The sequence below is a fragment of the Salmo salar genome, chromosome ssa25 (genome assembly GCF_905237065.1).
Source record: "Salmo salar chromosome ssa25, Ssal_v3.1, whole genome shotgun sequence".
Classification (NCBI taxonomy): domain Eukaryota; kingdom Metazoa; phylum Chordata; class Actinopteri; order Salmoniformes; family Salmonidae; genus Salmo; species Salmo salar.
In genome coordinates, this window is record NC_059466.1 from 23,305,227 (window position 1) to 23,326,906 (window position 21,680).

Below are 21,680 nucleotides of genomic sequence, written 5' to 3' on the forward strand. Positions count from 1 at the left end.
ATTGTAAATGAGAACTTGTTCTCAACTTGCCTACCTGGTTAAATAAAGGTGAAATAAATAAATAAATAAATAAATAAAAAATAAGACACTATGTAAAGCATACACCAACATGGACCACCAAAAGAAAAACAATACCTAAAGGCAAGATTTTATCTTCTGCACAATCAATTTCAGTCATTGAAAATATTTTCAGAATGAAAATATTGGAAGAATACTTCTGGAGATACCATATGACAGGGGGACACCTATAATGTATTTGATTTGGGTATCAAATATGCCAACTTCTGACTGGGAGCACTGCTATAGTGTACAGACAGAGACTGGAGGTATATTTGAAGGTGTTAGCTCTTAGTCACAGTGCTGTAAAGTAAGTAAAAATACTTTGAAGTACCACTTAAGTTGTTTTTGGGGGCATCTATACTTTAATATATATCATTGACAAGTTTACTTTTAGTCCACTACATTCCTAAAGAAAATATGTTATATTTATGATACCATACATTTTCCCTGACACCCAAAAGTACTCGTTTTCGAATGCTCAGGCAGGACAGCAATATGGTCCAATTCACGCATCTATCAATATAACGCGTTGTCATCCCTACTGAATCTGATCTGGCAGAATCACTAAAAACAAATAATGCGTTCGTAAATGATGTCTGAGTGTTCCCCCTGTCTGTTTTTTCCCAAATATACCTCAAGTATGAACATGTAGTACTTTTTCCACCACTGTATTTAAGTACTTTTAAAACCAGACACTTTTTAGACTTTTACTCAGGTAGTATTTTACTGCGTGACTTTGACTTGATTAATTTTCTATTAAGGCATCTACTTTTACTCAAGTATGACAATTGAGTACTTTTTCCACCACTGCTTAGTCATTCATACCTCTGGTCACAGTAGTGGGAGATGGTTTCTTTGGCAGGTCTGAGAAGCTGCTTCCATCCAGACCTGATCCCTTATGCTCCTTTTTCTCAGTGGCTGTCGGAGCAGAGGTCTCCATGGTGGACAGCAGGGAGGCAGAGTCAACCTAGGGAAACAGAGAGGGAGAAGGAGAGATTAAAGCAAAACATGTGGAAAGCGAATAAAAAGGTTGTTGACACAATTCCTTTTATACTAGGATATTTTGGAATGAGGAGGTTGTTTTGGTCACAACACATACACACACGCAGAAAAACAACACATTCACTGGTTGTATTATCCTATGTGAGTTCCCCCAGCTGTGCCCGAGTTGCCAACAGAGGGAGCTCTACAGATTTTACACTCTGTATTACAGTCCAAAAATGTGTATAAAATACAAAATGAATAATATGCTTGCGTTTAAAAAAAGGAAAACAAAGAATATATATATATATATAAAACTATTCAGTTCAATGACATGAAGCAGACTTCTCTGAGGTAAAGCATAGCGTTGCTGGTTACCGGGCACTGTCTGGGAACAACGACACAAGAGAGATTAGTCTAGCTACCATATTACATCATCTAGCGTGTCTCTTCCTAGTCTTCTCTCTTGCACAGTTAAACTAAATGTAGTTATTTAACTTTTCAGCAGAGAATAAAAACAAAACATTTTGACTGTATGTCATAAGAAGTATCGCTCAGGATATAGTGGTCAAATAATACATTAACGTACTGTAACTAGTAACTACCATGTTTATACATAGTTTTAAGAGGTCACTCAATATGAAAACGTACACTTAAATACAGCGCCTTCAGAAAGTATTCACACCCCTTTACTTTTTCCAAATGTTCTTGTGCTACAAAGTGGGATTCAAATAGATTTAATTGTCATTTTTTGTCAGCGATTTACACAAAATACTCTGTAAAATGTAAAAGTGGAAGAAAAATCATAAAAATGAAACAATTCATTAATATAACTTCGATAAGTATTCAACCCCTGAGTCAATACATGTTAGAATCACCTTTGGCAGCAATTACATCTGTGAGTCTTTCTGGGTAAGTCTCTAAGAGCTTTGCACACCTGGATTATGCAACATTTGCCCATTATTCTTTTCAAAATTCTTCAAGCTCTGTCAAATTGGTTGTTGATCATTGCAATATAACAATTTTCATGTCTTGCCATAGATTTTAAAGCTGATTTATGTCAAAACTGTAACTTGGCCACTCATGAACATTCACTGTCTTCTTGGTAAGCAACTCCAGTGTAGATTTGGCCTGTTTTAGTTATTGTCCTGCTGAAAGGTGAATTCTTGTCCCAGTGTCTGGTGGAAAGCAGACTGAAACAGGTTTTCCTCTAGGATTTTGCCTGTGATTCGCGCCATGCTGTTTATTTTTTATCCTGAAAAACTCCCCAGTCCTTAACTATTACAAGTATACCCATAACATGATGCAGCCACCACTATGCTTGAAAATATGGAGAATGGTACTCAGTAATGTGTTGTATTGGATTTGCCTCAAACATAACACTTTGTATACAGGACAAAAAGTTAATTGCTTTGCCAAATGTTTTGCAGTACTACTTTAGTGCCTTGTTGCAAACAGGATGCATGTTTTGGAATATTTTTTATTCTGTACAGGCTGCCTTCTTTTCAGTCTATCAATTAGGTTAGTATTGTCGAGTAACTACAATGTTGTTGATGCATCCTGAGTTCTCTCCTATCACAGCCATTAAACGTCACCATTGGCCTCGTGGTGAAGTCCTTGAGCGGTTCCCTTCCTCTCCGGCAACTGAATTAGGAAGGACTCCTGTATCTTTCTAGTGACTGGGTGTATTGATACACCCCCCAAAGTGTAATTAATAACTTCACCATCGTCAAAGGGATATTCAGTGTCTGATTTCTTTTTACCCATCTACCCAATAGGTGCCCTTCTTTGCAAGGCATTGGAAAACCATCCTTTGTGGTTGAATCTGTGTTTAAAATTCACTGCTCGACTGAGGGACCTTACAGATAATTGTATGTGTGGGGTACAGAGATGAGGTAGTCATTCAAAAATCATGGTAAACACTATTATGGCACACAGAGTGAGTCAATGCAACTTACTATTTGACTTGTATTTATTTATTTATAATTTAAAACTTTTTTAGTACTTTTTACCCCTTTTTCTCCCCAATCGGTAGCTACAGTCTTGTCTCCTCGCTGGAACTCCCGTATGGACTCAGGAGAGGCGAAGGTCGAGAGCCATGCGTCCTCCGAAACACGACCCCGCCAAGCTGTACTGCTTCTTGACACACTGCTCGGTTAACCCGGAAGCCAGCCGCACCAATGTGTCGGAGGAAACACTGTACAGCTGGCGACCGAAGTCAGCGTTCATGCGCCCGGTAGCCACAAGGAGTCGCTAGAGCGCGATGGGACAAGGACATCCCAGCTGGCCAAACCCTTCCCCTAACCGGGACGATGCTGGGCCAATTGTGCGCCACCTCATGGGTCTCCCGGATCTGTAATGATGCCTCTAGCACTGCGATGCAGTGCCTTAGACCGGTGCGCCACTCAGGAGGCCCCATTATGTGACTTGTTAAGTAAATCTTTACTCCTGAATTTATTTAGGCCTGCCATAACAAAGGGGTTGAATACTTATTGACTCAAGTCGAAAAACATAATTCCACTTTGACATTAAATAAGCATCTCCAATCCAAAATTAAATCTAGAATCGGCTTCCTATGTCGCAACAAAGCATCCTTCACTCATGCTGCCAAACATATCCTTGTAAAACTAACTATCCTACCGATCCTTGACTTCGGCGATGTCATTTACAAAATAGCCTCCAACACTCTACTCAGCAAATTGGATGCAGTCTATCACAGTGCCATCCGTTTTGTCACCAAAGCCCCATATACTACCCACCACTGCAACCTGTATGCTCTCGTTGGCTGGTCCTCGCTACATATTCATCGCCAAACCCACTGGCTCCAGGTCATCTATAAGTCTTTGCTAGGTACAGCTCCACCTTATCTCAGCTCACTGGTCACCATAGCAACACCCACCCGTAGCACGCGCTGCAGCAGGTATATTTCACTGGTCATCCCCAAAGCCAACACTTCCTTTGGCCACCTTTCCTTCCAGTCCTCTGCTACCAATGACTGGAACGAATTGCAAAAATCACTGAAGTTGAAGACATATCTTCCTCACTAACTTTAAGCATCAGCTGTCAGAGCAGCTTACCGATCGCTGCAGCTGTACTCAGCCCATCTGTAAATAGCCCATCCAACCAACTACCTACCTCATCCCATATTTGTTTTTGTTTTTCTGCTCTTTTGCACACAAGTATTTCTACTTGCACATCCTCATCTGTACATCTATCACGCCAGTGTTAATTGCTAAATTGTAATTACTTTTCCACTATGGCCTATTTATTGCCTTACCTCCATACTTCATTTGCACACACTGTATACAGATTTTTCTATTGTGTTATTGACTGTAGGTTTGTTTATCCCATGTGTAACTCTCTGTTGTTGTTTTTGTCGCACTGCTTTGCTTTATCTTGGCCAGGTCGCAGTTGTAAATGAGAACTTGTTCTCAACTGGCCTACCTGGTTAAATAAAGGTGAAATAAATAAATAAATAAAAATGTATAGGTCACATACAAATGGTTAGCAGATGTTATTGCGAGTGTAGCAAAAATGCTTGTGCATCTAGTTCCGACAATGCAGCAACACTAACAATTCCACAACAAATAACTAATACACACAAATCTAGGTAAAGGAATGGAATAAGAATATAAAAATATATGGATGAACAATGTCAGAGCGGTATAGGCCAAGATGCAATAGATAATATAGAATACAGTATATACAGTTGAAGTTGGAAGTTTACATACGTCTTAGCCAAATACATTTAAACTCAGTTTTTCACAATTTCTGACATTTAATCCTAGTAAAAATTCCCTCTCTTAGGTCAGTTAGGATCACCACTTTATTTTAAGAATGTGAAATGTCAGAATAATAGTAGAGAGAATGATTAATTTCAGGTTTTATTTCTTTCATCACATTCCCAGTGGGTCAGAAGTTTACATACACTCAATTAGTATTTGGTAGCATTGCCTTTAAATTGTTTAACTTGGGTCAAACATTTCGGGTAGCCTTCCACAAGCTTCCCCCAATAAGTTGGGTGAATTTTGGTCCATTCCCCCTGACAGAGCTGGTGTAACGGAGTCAGGTTTGTAGGCCTCCTTGCCCGCACACGCTGTTTCTGTCACGTGCTGACCACCACGCACCAGGCCTCCAGTGCGTCAGCCCAGTCTAGTATGTCCTGTTCCCGCTCCTCGCACTAGCCTTGGGGTGCGTGTCTCCAGTCTGGTACCTCCACTACCAGCCCCACGCACCAGGCCTCCAGTGCGTCAGCCCAGTCCAGCTCGTCCTGCTCCTGCTTCTCGCACTAGCCCTGTGGTGCGTGTCCCTAGTCTGGCGCTTCCTAAGCCAGCCCCATGCATCAGGCCTTCAGTGCGCAGTCCCCGTCCAGAGTGTCCGGCGACAGTGCCTCGTCCAGAGTGTCCGGCGACAGTGCCTCGTCCAGAGTGTCCAGCGACAGTGCCTCGTCCAGAGCTTCCGGCGACAGTTCCCCCGGAACCGAGAGAGACGGCCCACAGTCCGGAACCGAGAGAGTCGCCCTACAGTCCGGAATCGGCGCAGCCAGAGTCGCCCTCCAGTCCGGAGCCCCCAGAGTCGCCCTCCAGTCCGGAGCCCCCAGAGTCGCGCATCAGCCCGAGGTCTCCAGCGATGCACATCAGTCCGAGGTCTTCAGCGACGCGCCATAGCCCAGAGACTTCGGGAGGGTAAAGTTTAATACGTATTTAGCGGGGGAGGACAGGTTAGGTTGGGGAGTAAGGCCAGAGCCTGAGCCACCTCCGTAGGAGGAGGTTGGGGTGGGGGGGGGGGGGGTGTAGCACAAGAACCATTGGTGATGATGTCTGTGAACAATTGTTGGAAAAATTACTTTTGCCATGCACGGAGTAGATGTCCTAACAGACTTCTCACAACTATAGTTTCTTAACAAGACATTTGTGGAGTGGTTTTAATGACTCCAACCTAAGTCTGTGAACTTCCGACTTCAACTGTACATATGAGATGAGTAATGCAAGATATGTTAACCTTATTAAAGTGGCATTATTAAAGTGGCCAATGATTTCAAGTCTGTATGTAGGCAACAGCCTCTGGGGTATTATGTGTAGGCCAGTGATATATTTAATCTATTTTAAATTCAGGCTGTAACACAACAAAATGTGGAATAAGTCAAGAGGTGTGAGTACAGTACTTTCTGAAGGCACTGTAGATACAGGTTTTTCAGTGTAATACGTTCCTAATGTCCTCCATAGTAAAAATGTGACAAGAACAGACGCTCAGCAGTCTGTCCTGAGCCACTATGACACCACTACGTCAACACATTTACATGTTTGTTTGAACGGCAGAAGACTTGGCAGCAAGCCATTTGTTTGAGTTTGTGGAACCTACACGATTATCCTCGGGTAAGTGCAAACAAGTAGCGGTCTAAAGCTAAGAGGGGAGGTCATTCCACACCCTCACTAGGCACTAGCTTGTGGTCATGGTTATCCACACTGGTTTTACTCTTTAGTGAGAGAACATGAGGGTTTCCTTATTGACAGTGTCTAAACAAACCTAATTGATTTAATTCATGATTTCCCAACAACAGATAACTTGTGCTACCTAATTCACGGGTGGGATATTGACAATTCTGTAGTTCTTTAGGACTATTCTTCAATGTAGTAAAACACACTTAAAACAGCTCTGCTGTGGTGTCAAAGTGAAGTGACACAGTTTCCACACACTTATTAACGGACGTGGGCACTTGGCAGTCAGAACTTTAAATGAATGCAACATAGACTATGTTTTACACTGTTTAATTTACACTGTCATATACTAAAAATGTTTAAATGACTTGATAGGTTCAGAGCTTAAGAAAACCAAGAGCACTTGAGTTATGGCATACACAGTATTTTGATATTTTAGAGACCAAATAGGAACTTCTCAACTGATGATGTCTTTCGAAGAATTATTCTATATGCTTTGGTAATACATTGATTAAATATGTATTTTCTGTTCCTCTACCGTTATACACAAGTCACTGTGAGCAGTACTTACAGAACTCTATCAAGTAATAGAATGTGTGCTAATGTATGAAGTGTTCTTTTTGGTATCATGTGGTCCTCCAACATGTTACGTTCTATTGGAGGAAGGGTGGACCACTGGCTATTGGTATGACCCTTCAAAGGTGCCAGTCGCCCATCCCGCTGCCTGTCCCTGTGCCAAGGTAAGCCGATTAAGAGGTGGGCAGCTAACAGGTTTAGAAAGCATCTGTTTATTTATTGTCATGCCAAAAGCAAATAAAAGTTGTCTTCCTTCCAGCCATCTTGTCACTAAGGCTGACAACTCAACCCTAAGACATTTCCTTTTCCGATCACAATCCAAAGTAGTAAGAAGTGTTATATTTAGGAATTTGGAACAAAGATGTTTGTTTTACAATCAAAGACAATGAAAGGCTCTTGGATGAGCCCCAGAGCACATACTAAACCCTCAACGTCAGTGTCTAACTATGTTCCGTGGAATGACCCCTAAAGAGGAGAGTTTCTTCTTGATAGCATCACAGGAAGGCCAGAAAATCATCAACGAGCTCACCCCGCTACCATCTTGAAGGCGGAGACCCTGCACCTTTACCCTGCACCTTAGTGACTGCTACATTGTTAGTTCTGATATTTCTTAATTAATACATTTTTAGTCTTGAGATTTGTGTGTTATGTTTGGTATTACTGCCCAGCTGGAGCTAGAAACATTTTGCTGCACCTGCGATAACATCTGCAATAACATTTTATTTGATTCATGTTTTATAGGAACATCTGGCTGGCAACCCATTAATCGCAGTTGTTTTCTGCTTTTAAATCAAGTCGAGTATTGGTTTTTCAATTACCCTTCCCTATCACTATCACAAATACAAATTCAGCTCAGAGATGTGAATTTAACAGACTAAAGCTTGTCCTGTTAAGTCCATTATAAAAAATGTAGGGCTTGGATCTTAGGGTACTGTAGGCTTGGGTTATAGAGCTAGAAAGTGTGTTGCTGGGACAGAAACAAAGTGGCCCCAACTTCACCCCCATCCCATCCCCCCACAGCCCCACCATGCAGGTCTCACTAGCTGCCCTATCCTTCCCTCCCCTCCATCAGTCCCTGAAGACGGGGCCTATCTGCCCCTGTCAGGGTGTCAGGCTCTGACAGGACAGGTGTCAGGAACTGAACAGACAGATGGAGGACGAGGAGAACAAACAACAAGAGGCCGTTTCTTCTTCTTCTTTTCCCCTTCTTCTGGTTGGCTGGTCAGCCTAGTGCAGCGTGCCAATAGAATCACTGCACCCCGGCCCTCTCCACCCCACGGTACTAGAGGCAGAAGACTCTACGGTGCTGGGTGGTGGGGATAATCCCCTTTAACAGACCCCCAGCCCCCCTCCTTGAATTTGTCCCTCTGCTGCCCCATTCCCAATACCACACCTCTCAGTGAGCGAGCCTGAGCCTGGCCAAGGCTGGGTCCTGGGATAGTAAAAAGCAGCTTCTTCCATCCATACTCTACTGTGCACTAACTACAATGAGAGAAGGCTTTTCGTGTTGTCATTCCCCGCCTCTGCTCAAGGTCCTCTAGTCCTGTTTTTATCATACTGCATTACACAAGTTTATTTTTCAAAAGCCATAAACAAGTTGTATACATGTTACTTCATGCACATTGTCATTATAGTGTTTCTGAGTGAGAAAATCAACAGGAAACAAAGGCATGTGTAACAGCCCATTTGAGAGAAAAGCATGAGGACGGGAGCAACCATCGCAAACAAGTGAGAGGAGACCCAGATATTGTACTTCTGCCCCATTATGAACCCTTCCTTGCCCTGAACAGTGGTTGTGACACTATGTCCCAAATGGCACCCTATTCTCTATGTAGTGCACAACTTAGGGAATAGGATGTAATTTAGGACTAAGCCTGATACTGCTAGCCTTTACTTAGCTAGATGGATCACCAGGACGTGTCACTTAACCACAACAAAGCCTTAAAACAGCACAGAGATGTAGCGGACAACTACGCTCTCTCTGCTCTTTCACACACACACTCTCGCTCTCTCTCCCTTCCTTAAGTCTCTCGATCCCTTGATCTCTACACTCTTATTTTCAATTATTCTCCCTCTCTTTCTCTCCCCATTGCTTTTGTTCGGAGACCTGTGTTTTTCTTAGCGCCTCTTTCAATTTCAAGTGTCTCCCTCTCTTCCACTTCCGTTTAACATCTCTTCTTTCACCAACACTGAAAGGAATGCAAACAGACATCAAAGATAGCTCTCTTATTTGAAGATCCTCAGACACCTCTCTGCACTCCTTTTCCTATCTCATGATGATGATGCTGGTAAGATTCTCTCTCTCTCGCCCTCTCCCTCTCTCTCTCTGCAACCTGCCATTACAAAAACTCTCCCCTGTCCTGGCCTTAACAGAGTACAGTGAATGAACATAGTCATTCAGCTAACCCAAAATCCAACCCATTTCCTCCTCAAAAAAACGGAAGGCCACCGGCTAATTCAGACAAAATACAGCTGTTTTATTTTCCATTGCATGGCCAGACCTAACCTAACTGCCTTGGCCAGACCGATGCTGACTTCCTTCTGACTTTGTGACATACAGCACCATCAAAACACCTATAATTTAATCCTCTTTTCACTTACCAACAGTTTCCCCTCCAAGGTCGCAACTGTACATTTACTCTGGCTAACCTTAGCAATGATTTTACCGCGACAACATAATGGTTTAGGCATCTCCCCTTTAGACCCACACAATGTTGAACATGAAATTGGCCTATCCTATTTACTATTGTTCTACCTAGATGTTGCACTTGTGCCCAGTGTACTCTGCATGCCCTCTGGACCCTGAGGACATGTAGCGTTACAGGACATTACTCACTAAAACCCACAGAGTACTTATCTATCAGCAGGACAAACAGCTCAGATTGCTCTCTCTCTCTCTCTCTCTCTCTCTCTCTCTCTCTCTCTCTCTCTCTCTCTCTCTCTCTCTCTCTCTCTCTCTCTCTCTCTCTCTCTCTCTCTCTCTCTCTCTCTCTCTCAACATCTGGGGTCAAGCCACTCACACAGTGTGTTATTCTCAGTACTAACCTCTTCAATCGTAATAATTCAATCCCACTGCATGTGGTGGTTTGGTCATCTGGAGGCCTCACACAGTGAGTTATTCTCAGTATAATCTACCTCTTCAATCGTAATAATTCAATCCCACTGCTACAGTGGTTTGGCTAGTGATGAGCCCCTGTATCATTTATGTGAGTTTCATCTCATTCTACACTCAAGATAGCATGTGTAATGCACATTTTCTCTCCCTCTCTCTCTCATATATTGTACAAAAATAAGTGTGTTGTCTTACTATAACATGTGATTTGATTTATTTTAATTCAAACAGTTTCAAAATCTGAGTTGATTTAGTCTATGTTCCAAGCCTTTCCAGGAGCCATGTTTCACATTAGGCCTATTAGGTTGATGGCACACGAAGATGTCTCTGTTAAACAAGACAAGCTGGGGTTAAGACAAAGGCACATTCTAGATGGGTGAATCACTGTCTTCAGAAAAACATACACTCCTGCAAACCTTTGAAGCCCTGGTTTAAAAAGGGCGCTTGTTTAAATATGGTGAAAAAAGACCTGGGAGCCTTCATTAGTCATGTGCTTGACTCAGATCCAGGAAAGAATATCTGTTGTATGATATGTCATATAGATAGGCATCCTCCTGGTCAATGAATCGGGAAAGGAAACTATTACCTTAACATGTTCACAAACGAAGATTGAGTGAACCAACAGTAGATTGAGAAATTTCAGCACAAACGCTGGAGGAAGGCCAGACTAACAGTTGAAGAGAAACAGTGAAAAGTAGTATGGATTCAGTGTGGATTCCCAGGCTAGGAAAATACTACTACTACTGCCGTAACATGTTCACATAGGAAGCCTGAGAGAACCGGCAGTTGACTATATACCCTATTCATACCCTATTTATGTAGTGTACTACATAAGAAATAGGATGCTATTTTGGATTTTGCCTATGAAAAAACACATTTTGTACACACATACAGTCAATGACTGGGGTCCACTAGATCCTGTGTCCTGTTTTTAGTAACTGGGAAGCAATCAGTCAGTCAGAGGCCATGTTTCTCCAGTGAGCCCCATAATGAAAAGATCTACACAGAAAGAAAAGTCATGTGGATGAGCTGTTCCCTGTTACCCACCCTCCTCACCACCACTCCCTGCTAGTAAATGTAATATCCTGTGGTTAATCTCTTTGTCTCCTGACCAATAGAAAACAGATGTGGAGACTCACACACAGCCTACACACAATCACCCAAGGAATTTCCTAACTGTTGGTTATTTAACTTCTGCTTGATGTTCGCTAACAGTGATCATTTCAATTTATCTCTATGTAATTACCTTGGGGTTTGTGTGTTGGGGAGGTTTTTGTTATGTAATGCTCTGGCCATGCAGTAACAAGCACATTTGGGCACTTTATCAAGTTGTTTCATGTATGGTCATCTGCTCAGGACAGGAGGTCCCTTTGTCTTCCCTTCCAGAGGACAAATCAAAGATGCTCATATAATTCTATGGGCGAAACCCCCAGCTCAGATCAGCTGTCGTTTGTGCCACATTGCAGAGTTGTCTTCTTTCTCCCAGTAGCATTTGGGGCCTGGTCATTTATCCTAAATGTGTTGTTAGCACTCACTCTCAACAGTTACAGCTGTCAATACCCTCACTAGGCCCCTTAGTCCATGGTGGGTGGTGTGGGCGGTATGGTGTGTAGCGTATGTGTGCATCCCTTTGAATCAAAGTTGGCAAAAATCTAAAGTTGCCATTTGTCGTTTGTGAGTTTGTCTATCTAATGGTGACGTCCACATTGTTATTACAAGAGATTATCATTCCAGTATAAGTGCTTTTGAAACTAGACTGTATCTCTGTAGTGAGTGTGTGTTTGTGTGTGTGGTGTGAGTCGTCAGTGTATCAGCTGTTTCTCAGATCGGATGCCTTGGTGACAAGAAGGGGACAGCCCTTGCTGCTGTCTGTGTGTGTGGGGGGTCAGAGCTCTGTACCACCAGCTGCCCAAGCACACCAAGAAGTGAGAAGAGATTACTTTACTTTTTCAGTTGTCAGAATGTGTCCATCTTTTACAAGCGATGATTCAAAAGCATTGAGACCTCACGACTTTGAGGTATAAAGATCAGCCACCCACACGAGATGGCAGTAGTAGGCAGTTTAACACCGCAAGTGACTTTATTACATTTTACAATCTCTGCAATTTAAGGAACTTCCACACTTCTCCATACTGACAAAGGGGAGCTATGTGTAGAAGAGGACAGACCAATCACCTCTTTTTGTCACATGCTTCGAAGGCAACAGGTGTAGACACAGTGAAATTATTACTTACTGGTCCATTTCCAGTCATTCAGAGTTAAAGATGACATGTTTATTTTATTTTTATGTTAATAGTGCAACAGTGAATAACAAATAGAGATAACAAGTAAATAATAACATGGCTATATACAGGGAGTACTTGTACCGAGTCGATGTGCAGGGGTACGAGGTAATTGAGGTAGCTGTGTACTGTACATATAGGTAGGGGTAAAGTGACTAAGCAACAGGATAGATAAGAGACAGTAGCAGAAGCATATGTGCAAAAAAGTTAGTGAGCTAGTGCAAAAATGGGTCAATGCAGTAGTCCGGGTAGCCATTTGATTTGCTATTTAGCAGTCTTGTTTAGAAGTCTTATGGCTTGGGGAAGTCTTATGGCCTGTTGGTTCCAGACTTGGTACATTGGTACCACTTGCTGTGCAGTAGCAGAGAGATCAGTCTGTGGCTTGGGTGGCTGTAGTCTGACAATTTTTTGGGCCTTCCTCTGACACCGCCTGGTATAGAGTTCCTGGATGGCAGGGAGCTCAGCCCCAGTGAAGTACTGGGACATACGCACTACTCTTGTAGCGCCTTGCGGTCGGATGGCAAGCAGTTGCCATACCAAGCGCTGATGCAGCCAGTCAAGATGCTCTCAATGGTACAGCTGTAGAACTTTGAGGATTTGAGGGCCCATGCCAAATCTTTTCAGCCTCCTGAGGAGGAAGAGGTGCTGTCATGCCCTCTTCACAACTGTGTTGGTGTGTTTGGACCATGATAGGTCCTTAGTGATGTTGACATGAGGAACTTGAAACTCTCGACCTGTTCCACTACAGCCACATCGATGTGAATGGGGGCATGCTCAGCCCTCCATTTCCTGTAATCCACGATCAGCTCCTTTGTATTACTGATGTTGAAGGACAGGTTGTTGTCCTGGCTCTCTGACCTCTTCCCTTTAGGCTGTCTCATCATCGTCGGTGATCAGGCCTACCACCGTCGTGTTGTCGGCAAACTTAATGATGGTGTTGGAGTCATGCGCGGCCATGCTGTTGTACAGGAGAGGACTAAACACGGACCCCTGAGGGGCCCATGTGTTCAGGGTCAGTGCGGCAGATGTGTTGTTGCCTACCCTCACCACCTGGGGGCAGCCCGTCAGGAATCCAGGATCCAGTTGCAGAGGGAGGTGTTCAGTCCCAAGGAGCTTCAAGGGCACTATGGTGTTGAACACTAAGATGTAGTCAATTAATAGCTTTCTCACGTATTTGTTCCTTTTGTCATTTAGACAAGTTACCTTGGCATTCTTGGGCACAGGGACTATGGTGGTCTGTTTAAAACATGTAGGTATTACAGACTGGGTCAGGGAGAGGTTGAAAATGTCAGTGAAGACACTTGCCAACTGGTCAGCGCATGCGTCCTGGTAATCCATCTGGCCCTGTGGCCTTGTTAATGTTAATCTGTTTCAAGGTCCTATTCACATAGGGTACAGAGAGTGTAATCACACAGTCGTCCGGAACAACTGATGCTCTCACGCATGGTTCAGTGTTTCTTGCCTCGAAGCATGCATAGAAGGCATTTAGCTCATCTGGTAGGCTCATGGCACTGGACAGCTCGTGGCTGGGTTTCCCTTTGTAATACGTGATAGTTTTCAAACCCTGACACATCCAACGAGCATCAGAACCGGTGTAGTAGGATTCGATCTTAGTCCTGTATTGATGCATTGCTTATTTGATGGTTTGTCGGGATTTCTTCTAAGCGTCCGTGTTAGTGTCCCGTTCATTGAAAGTGGCAGCTTTAGCCTTTAACTCAGTGTGGATGTTGTCTGTAATTCTGGTTGGGATATGTACGTACGGTTACTGTGGGGATGACGTCGTTGGTGCACTTATTAAGGAAGCTGGTGACCGATGTGGTAAACTCTTCAATGCTGTCGGATTAATCTCAGAACCTATTCCAGTCTGTGCCAGAGAAACAGTCTTGTAGCTTAGCGTCCGCTTCATCGGAGCACTTCCGTATTGAGCGTGTCACTGGTACTTCCAGTTTGAGTTTTTGCTTGTAAGCAGGAATCAGGAGGACAGAGTTATGGTCAGATTTGTCAAATGGAGCGCGAAGGAGAGCTTTGTATGTGTCTCTGTGTGTGGAGTAAAGGAGATCTAGAGTTCTTTTTGCCTCTAGTTGCACAGGGGACATGCTGGTAGAAATGAGGTAAAACAGATTTCTGTTTTCCTGCATTAAAATCACCAGCCACTAGGAGCGCTGCCTCTGGGTGAGCATTTTTTTGTTTGCTTATGGCCCTATACAGCCCTATGAGTGCGGCCTACAGCTTATCATAAGGTATTTTAACTCAGTCGAGCAGAACCACAAGACTTTTATGCCATAACTGCCTGCTGATGCAACCCTGACCAGCACACATCGTGCAACGGCATTGTATTTGACAGTCTTATATGTTTCCAGTTACATTCAAAGAGAAAACGAAGACAAAGGCAGCATGTACACATACAATCATCATCCCATCCTGTTCTCTCTCTCTGTAATGAGAGGATTCCAAGACAAGAGTAACCTCAACCTGGACTGAATCCAGAACCAGTCTTGTTCTGAGTCAGAGAGAGGCCGATGCAATGGCGGCTGGCAGACAGCAAGTGGACATGTGTTTGGGAGGGAGGAGGGGTAGAAGAAGGGGAGAGATTGCTAAAGACTACCACATGGTTTCTTAGCAAGCAGCTCAATGCTTTCAATGCTTTCAGCTCGTCTCCCAGTCTATTACAGAGGAGTCTGTGGCCTGGCTGAGAGTCAAGGAGTTAATATTTATCATTATATGAAACGTAATAAGAAGAGCCTAGCCAGCCAACCGCCCAGCCCCTCAGCCCCTATGGGCAAGTCAACAAGTCAACTTTGCTTTGTAGCTATGGGAGGCCTTCGGATAAATCACAACTTACAACTGACTCTTCTCGCCTTTCTCAAAACCCCAATGTTGGAAGCACAAACAGAGCATGCATGCACAGCACACACACACACTGTTGAATGTGCTGCGTGTGCTGCCAGTGCCTCTTGCTGCATCAGATTAAAGCCGACGGCAAACATTCAAGACAATGCTGCATTGTCTGGGAGTCCATGTCAGTCTTAAGAACAACCAACACAATGAATCTGTTCATTCATTGGCAATGGAGAGGAAGATAGGAGAAGACACAGTGGTGTTAATAATGCTACTCTGCCTGGGCTGCTGCCAGCTACAGTGGAAGAAGGTTTCCCTGATGTAACAGGAGATCAAGTTTTATTCTAGCTAACCCGCTATAGGAGGTAATTAGCAGCAGGATCAAGGCAACCCCCTCAGATGAGCCACGATGAGCTCAGGTCTCTCCAAGAACTAAGAGGAACCAGGCACAGGCACATGGTTCAGCTACATTTTGGTGCCAGTGCACCAGAAAAGCTTGACTAGTAGTGTATTGGTAACATGGGATGTAATACCAATGCAACCAGTCATTTTTTTAAGCCATGCAGCGGGTTGAGCAAAGTAGGCCTGTCCAGTTGTGGTTTTTTCTGTGCTAGTGCATAGCTCTGCAGCTTAAACCCAATGGTTTATTTTAGGGTGAAGTAATTAAATAAATGTTGTGTCACCCCCTCCACAAACTGGACAACTTCCTTTGACCTGCAGAATCACTGCTAAAAGCCTGTGTTTGGAGAACTCTGGCAGGAGGCTGGGTACCATGTCAAGATGTTCTGGTGTTGACACATACATAACACAGTGTAAATAGTATACATTATTTAATCTGTTGAAGTTTCATTCCGTCCTCCCTCAGAGAACAGCTTGGACATGTAAAGGTAGGCTGAGACTACAGAGTCATGGAGTCCAGAGGCCCCAAAGTGGCACACTATTCCCTATGTAGTGCACTTCTTTTGACCAGGATTCTGGTCACAACTAATGCACTATAAAGGGAATAGGGGGCCATTCTGGACACTCCCTTAAAGTCCAAAAGGCCCCAAAATATCCCCACTTTAGTGCCTGTCATTGTGATTGACTGGGACAATTTGGTGAAATAAATGGGTAGGCCTAGAGGAAATAGATCATTAGGCCTTGTTGCGTGACTAACAGAAACCTGGAAATAGTGTTTCCTCGAGAAAACCAGGTCTTTCATAATTGTAGCCTAGCTTCTTTCCTTTTGATGAGGGGGACTCACTGTGCCTGCCGCCTCCCATGATTGATGACATCAATCGTGATGGAAGGAGGTTGTCAGTGATTTTACCTTACAGTACTTAAATGGCTAGTTAAAACCACATCGGGCTCGCTCCTTTACTTCTACAATGACATATGTCTTTTACAAAGAACTAGACCATACCGGTTTCCCATTTTCTTTTGATAACAGAAGTCAATTCTCTCAACCCAATGAGACCTCACTTTCCATGTGACTGTGTGTCTCATTCATGGCTGGCACTATGAGATGGAGAAGGGGACGAGGTCGGATCTAAGTGCTCACTCCTAGCCAACCCTGAAGGAGATGTAGAGGGGGATGAGGGGACAAGGCCAGGCAGGGCAGGCTGAACTGCACTCTCTCTCCCAGACCGGATATCATGTGATCCTATTTAACCCCAGACACTTGAGAGAGAATGAGCCGGATGCCTCGAGGGTGTGGGACAACAGCCACTAAAAAGCCTTGATTGTGTCCTCTTGCCATCCAAGCCAACGCAGAGAGGAACTCAAACAGGGACCCTGAAAATAAATGAATGTAGCTACTCTGCCGGCTGCTGGCACTTTAGTCGTCTCTGTGTTTCTCCCCCACTTCCCACTTTGCCCCCCCATCTCAAGTACAGGCTCGTTGTAAGAAGAGCAAGGCGCGGCCGACTAGACTAACTCATCACATAGCTGTCTTTTTACAGCTCCCTAAATGGCCATTAATTTCCCACCAATTGAGCTCCAGACATGAGTGTACTTCAGCCACCTTCCACAGCTCCCCCCGGGCTGGGCTGAAGGAAGGCTGCAAGGTCCTGCTAGACACCCAGTATTGTCCCACAGGCTCAAAGTGGTGTCTCTGATAAGTCTACAATGATAAAGCACTCGTTGTACACAATGTCAGGGATATACTTCATGTAGATAAAAGGGAAATAGTGTTGACCTCAATAACGTGTTCCAAAACATACAGCAGGCCTAACAAGTTGGGATGTTGGCATGTTCATTTTCCTTAACAATAATAGAAAGATGAAAATACATTTTAAATGCACTGTAGGGCACTTTGGATACAATTCAACCATCAACGTTTTCACTGTATCGAAACTGTGTGGTTTAAAATCATAATGGCCTAATATAACCATGTATTTTGGCAATCAAAACAAGCACATAATTGTGGGAAAGCAGCCTTCTGGAAAACATGTAATCTATGGAGAGATGAACCAGCTGTAGTTCTCTTACAAGCACAACAACAATTATTTCCTAAGCACAACAATTTTCTAAACTTAATAACTGAAATACTGACCCTTCTCTTGATTACAGTGCAGTTAAAGACATGCTCCGGTACATGGCGACTACTAAGTATATTTTTTACCTCCCGCTTTGGGCTGGATGTGTCAATGTGTAGTTCATACATGCATAATCTATGAGCAGATTTACCTCAATTAGCACAAAATCCCTAGTTTGAAAGCAATTGTTTTTCTGAAACCTATGCTGTGCAATTCTCCCTACATTTTCCCCCACGTGGGTCAGCCCCCTAGCAATTCGAGTTCCACCAACGAGCTTCAGCCCCTTGCTATATGAGTAACAGCTAGTATCTACTGGCTACCCAAAAACTGGATGTTCCGGTTTTCAGGGGAAATAGAAAGAGAGCCTTCCGCTTTTGGACATTAACAAGGCAATTTAATCTGTATTAGTTATTAATCTGTAATAGTTGTGACTGTAAATAATATATCATCTGTACCGGACATTTAAAACTGTAAAAATATATATATATAATCAATGCAAATGTGTAAATAAAATCCAATGCTTGTAAAAATGTATTTGTAACAACAGACAGACAGAGAGAAATGACGTGGTGCGCATATCTGCACATACAGTATGTGACGTAGTATGCAATTTTCAGGGACCACTTTTGGCTTGTGAGTGCTACTTTCAGAAACTGGCTAAAAAGTATACAAAAGTACCAGAGAATCCCTTTAAGTTTAAGGGGGACTGCAATCTAGGAATACCATGCAGTGGTAAATGAAATGGCTTTATTAGTACAGTACAGTGTCTTAGCTCACTGAGGTGAGAGATGAGGTGAGAGAGTGAGGGAGAAAGAAGAAGACCCCTGTTATTTTCTAAACTTTTGAGATCTCTCCATAGGGGGGGGGGTTGTTATTTTCCTCTTCTCCCTTCTGCACGCTAGACTTCATCGGTATTTGTCTTTAAAAAAAGCCTCCCCCTCCCATCCTTTCCAGTATTCGGTTCATTACATTTTCCGCAGACTTCCAGAGAAGAAAAGGAGAAGATCAATAAAGTGGGTCTAGCTGTGGAGAGACGTGTGAAAGAGAGAAACGGGGAACGGGGAAACAGAAAAGAGAGGCTGGATCTGGCTCAGGAGATGAAAGTGACATCGCCACCATGGGTTTCAGAGCCCAGAGAAGGGAGCCCCAGGCAGGGTCTGAATAAGCTGAATAGCCCCATCATTTCTTTACATCCTTTCACTCTCTCTGGGTCTGACTGCTGGAACTCTTCATTCAGCACAATGGCAAATGCACTAAACCTTTTTTCTTATGCTAATGATCCCTCCAACTGCATGGGCATCATCATATTAAATTAAAAATACACTCATGGTGCATGCACAGAGATACACACCATGCGCAACGTAGAAATACACACCACCAAAAATGCTTTTGGAAAAAGTCAGATTTTTCCTGAAACATTGGTCTTCTCTTACTTTTTTCTTACTCTTAATAATTTCTGTAATTTCACTGTTTTCTTTTCACTTCATTCTCTAGAGAAAATCCTATTGTTCCTTTGTAAAAACCCTGCAGTTTTAACATAAAATAACTTTAACATGACTTTCATCAGATTTAACAGAGTTGATGAAAGTCACTGATTAAGGAATTTATTTGACCTTTAAGCTCTATCCTATGAAATGACACAGAACCCTAAAACCAGTGGTTCTATAACTGATCTGAGACCAAAGCAAGGAAGAAAATGGTGCTCATATTATTAGTTCAGGCGTGAGCCTAGGGATTATTAGCACACACACTAGATGGGTAAAAGCCAAGCGCAAATATAGGTGTTTTACCCAGCACAAAAGCATCAAGTGTTTGTTGATTACTCAGGCTACAGTGCAAACAAGCTAACTGAGAATCTTTCAACAATAAGTAGGCTACACAACTCCTACTGACCAGGGAGATCCAAGAAGGTGGCCTTAATTCTACAGCATGCCAGGCACTTGAAGCATTTATTTTTTTAATCTTTATTTGCAAGTGTTTAAATGAGAGGGATCTTGAAATAGTCTGTACACAGAGTGAAGTGAGAGCACTCCTGAGCACCTACCTATCACTTTCTTCGACACTATCCACTTGTAGCCACTACCTTAAATTGGAATGTAGCCTCTGCAATATTCGTCTATCAGAATGCACAAATAATGATGATCGACAATACAACAATATTTGAAAACACAAACCTTCTAGAGGTTATAGCCTCTCACAATGAGTCCTTCAATCTCAACCATAAAAAATATACACAAAATGTAATGCAAAATAAAAGTTATTGTTTACACTGAACTTTGAACAAACTTTTTGGATCATAGTTAAAGATGGTGAGTGATCACAATAGTTCTACTCTGAGGCATTTGGAAGTCAGTAGGACTGGCGCTGCAGCTTTCTGATCACATCTCTTCACATTTGGATCAAGTTGCAGGACAGAATTTTTTTGATTCTTATGTAAAATAATTTCAAAGTGCAAATGAGATGTGGAGTTACCCCAAACCCCTTCCGTCCTTGACACGCAATATTAAACTGTGACTGCAGGATAGTGGTTTAAGTTTAAACACATATTACATTCAACATCAAGAGTTCTCAAATAAGAAGATAAGAACAATTGGAATTGTAAAATGTATCCAAATAAATGTGCTGTTGTGAAAGCTGTCATCTAGGCTACACCACAACAAAAACTTTTCTTACCTTGAATGATATATTTAGACCCCGTACTCTGGTTCACTTTGTCCGTTGATTCTCCGCAAAGAATCCGGGAACTATAGTACTGAAACTCTACTTTTTCAATTAAAACCGCTTGGACAGGATATGTCCCTTTGAAAAAAATCCATTGAGGTGCACTTCAAGAAAAGTTTGAAATGCTACTAGAAATTACGGGCACTGCATCCCTTGGATAACTAATTTAATTCGGAGGAGCGCATTTATACTCGCATCTAACTTTTACAATCCATCATCTTCAAGCAGTAAAGTTATCTCACTCCCTTTTGCGCTTTTTCATATGAAAGCGCATTGCGTGTTTTCGCTGAAAGACTCGATTTTAATCGACAGTTGTTCTAGACATGCGGTGGGAGATCTTCAGGCTGATCTGTTTTCAATCCGATCCCCTCTTTCTCTCCCCTCTACTCTCACCCCCCACCTCCTCCCTGCTCCCTGGTGAGTTGGGCCATTTGCTGCTCCAGATGGGCCGGGCTAACTCAATCCAACAGTTGGGTTTCGGGAAAAGTTAGATAAAGTTTAATTATTGTTCGATTTCACGGACAGAACGTTTTTTGGGAGGACAGTTTTTGTCATAGACACTTGCGTTAATCAATTTAGAATACGATATCATTGCAATTTATTAGTATATCACCCACCGAACCCCTCCCCATGAATAATTATTTGGCCTTCACATATTTTTGGTAATTGATATATCTTTCCCCATCACCAGTTGTCTTGGCCTGGAATTATAGCAGCAGCAACACTGATAAAAACATCTATTTGGAAACAAGCCTTCCATGTACCCTACACATTAGGCACTTTCCGCAATTATCAATGGGCTTGACACTTTTTTTATAACTTTCTGATAAATTTGTCTGAGCAAAATGGTGTTGTATGGATAATAGGCAGGGTTGGGTAGATTACTTTCTAAATGTAATCTATTACTAGTTACCTGTCCAAAATTGTAATCAGTAACATACTTTTTGGATTACCCAAACTCAGTAACGTAATCAGATTACATTCAGTTACTTTTAGATTACTTCCTTCCTTAAGAGGCATTAGAAGAAGACAAAAAATGTATGTTACCAATTGAACGACATCTATTGCAGGATAAATCAATGTTAAAGTTTACATAGCAGGCCATATATGGATGTTAAATTTGACTTTATGGGTTGGCTATGTAGGCTTATTCTAA

At 42.7% G+C, this 21,680-nt stretch overlaps 1 protein-coding gene across 1 annotated transcript in view; it reads right to left on the reverse strand.

The window, feature by feature from the left end:
• Positions 1-20,917, reverse strand: part of gli2a (GLI family zinc finger 2a) — a 103,095-nt gene extending 82,178 nt beyond the window's left edge. The window contains exons 1-2 of the mRNA XM_014173702.2: positions 20,477-20,917; positions 886-1,027 (exon numbers count right to left, since the gene is read on the reverse strand). Coding sequence (XP_014029177.2) covers positions 886-1,000 — 115 coding nt within the window. The 5' untranslated portion in view covers positions 1,001-1,027; positions 20,477-20,917. The remainder of the gene's footprint in view (positions 1-885; positions 1,028-20,476) is intronic.
• Positions 20,918-21,680: the final 763 nt, after the last annotated feature.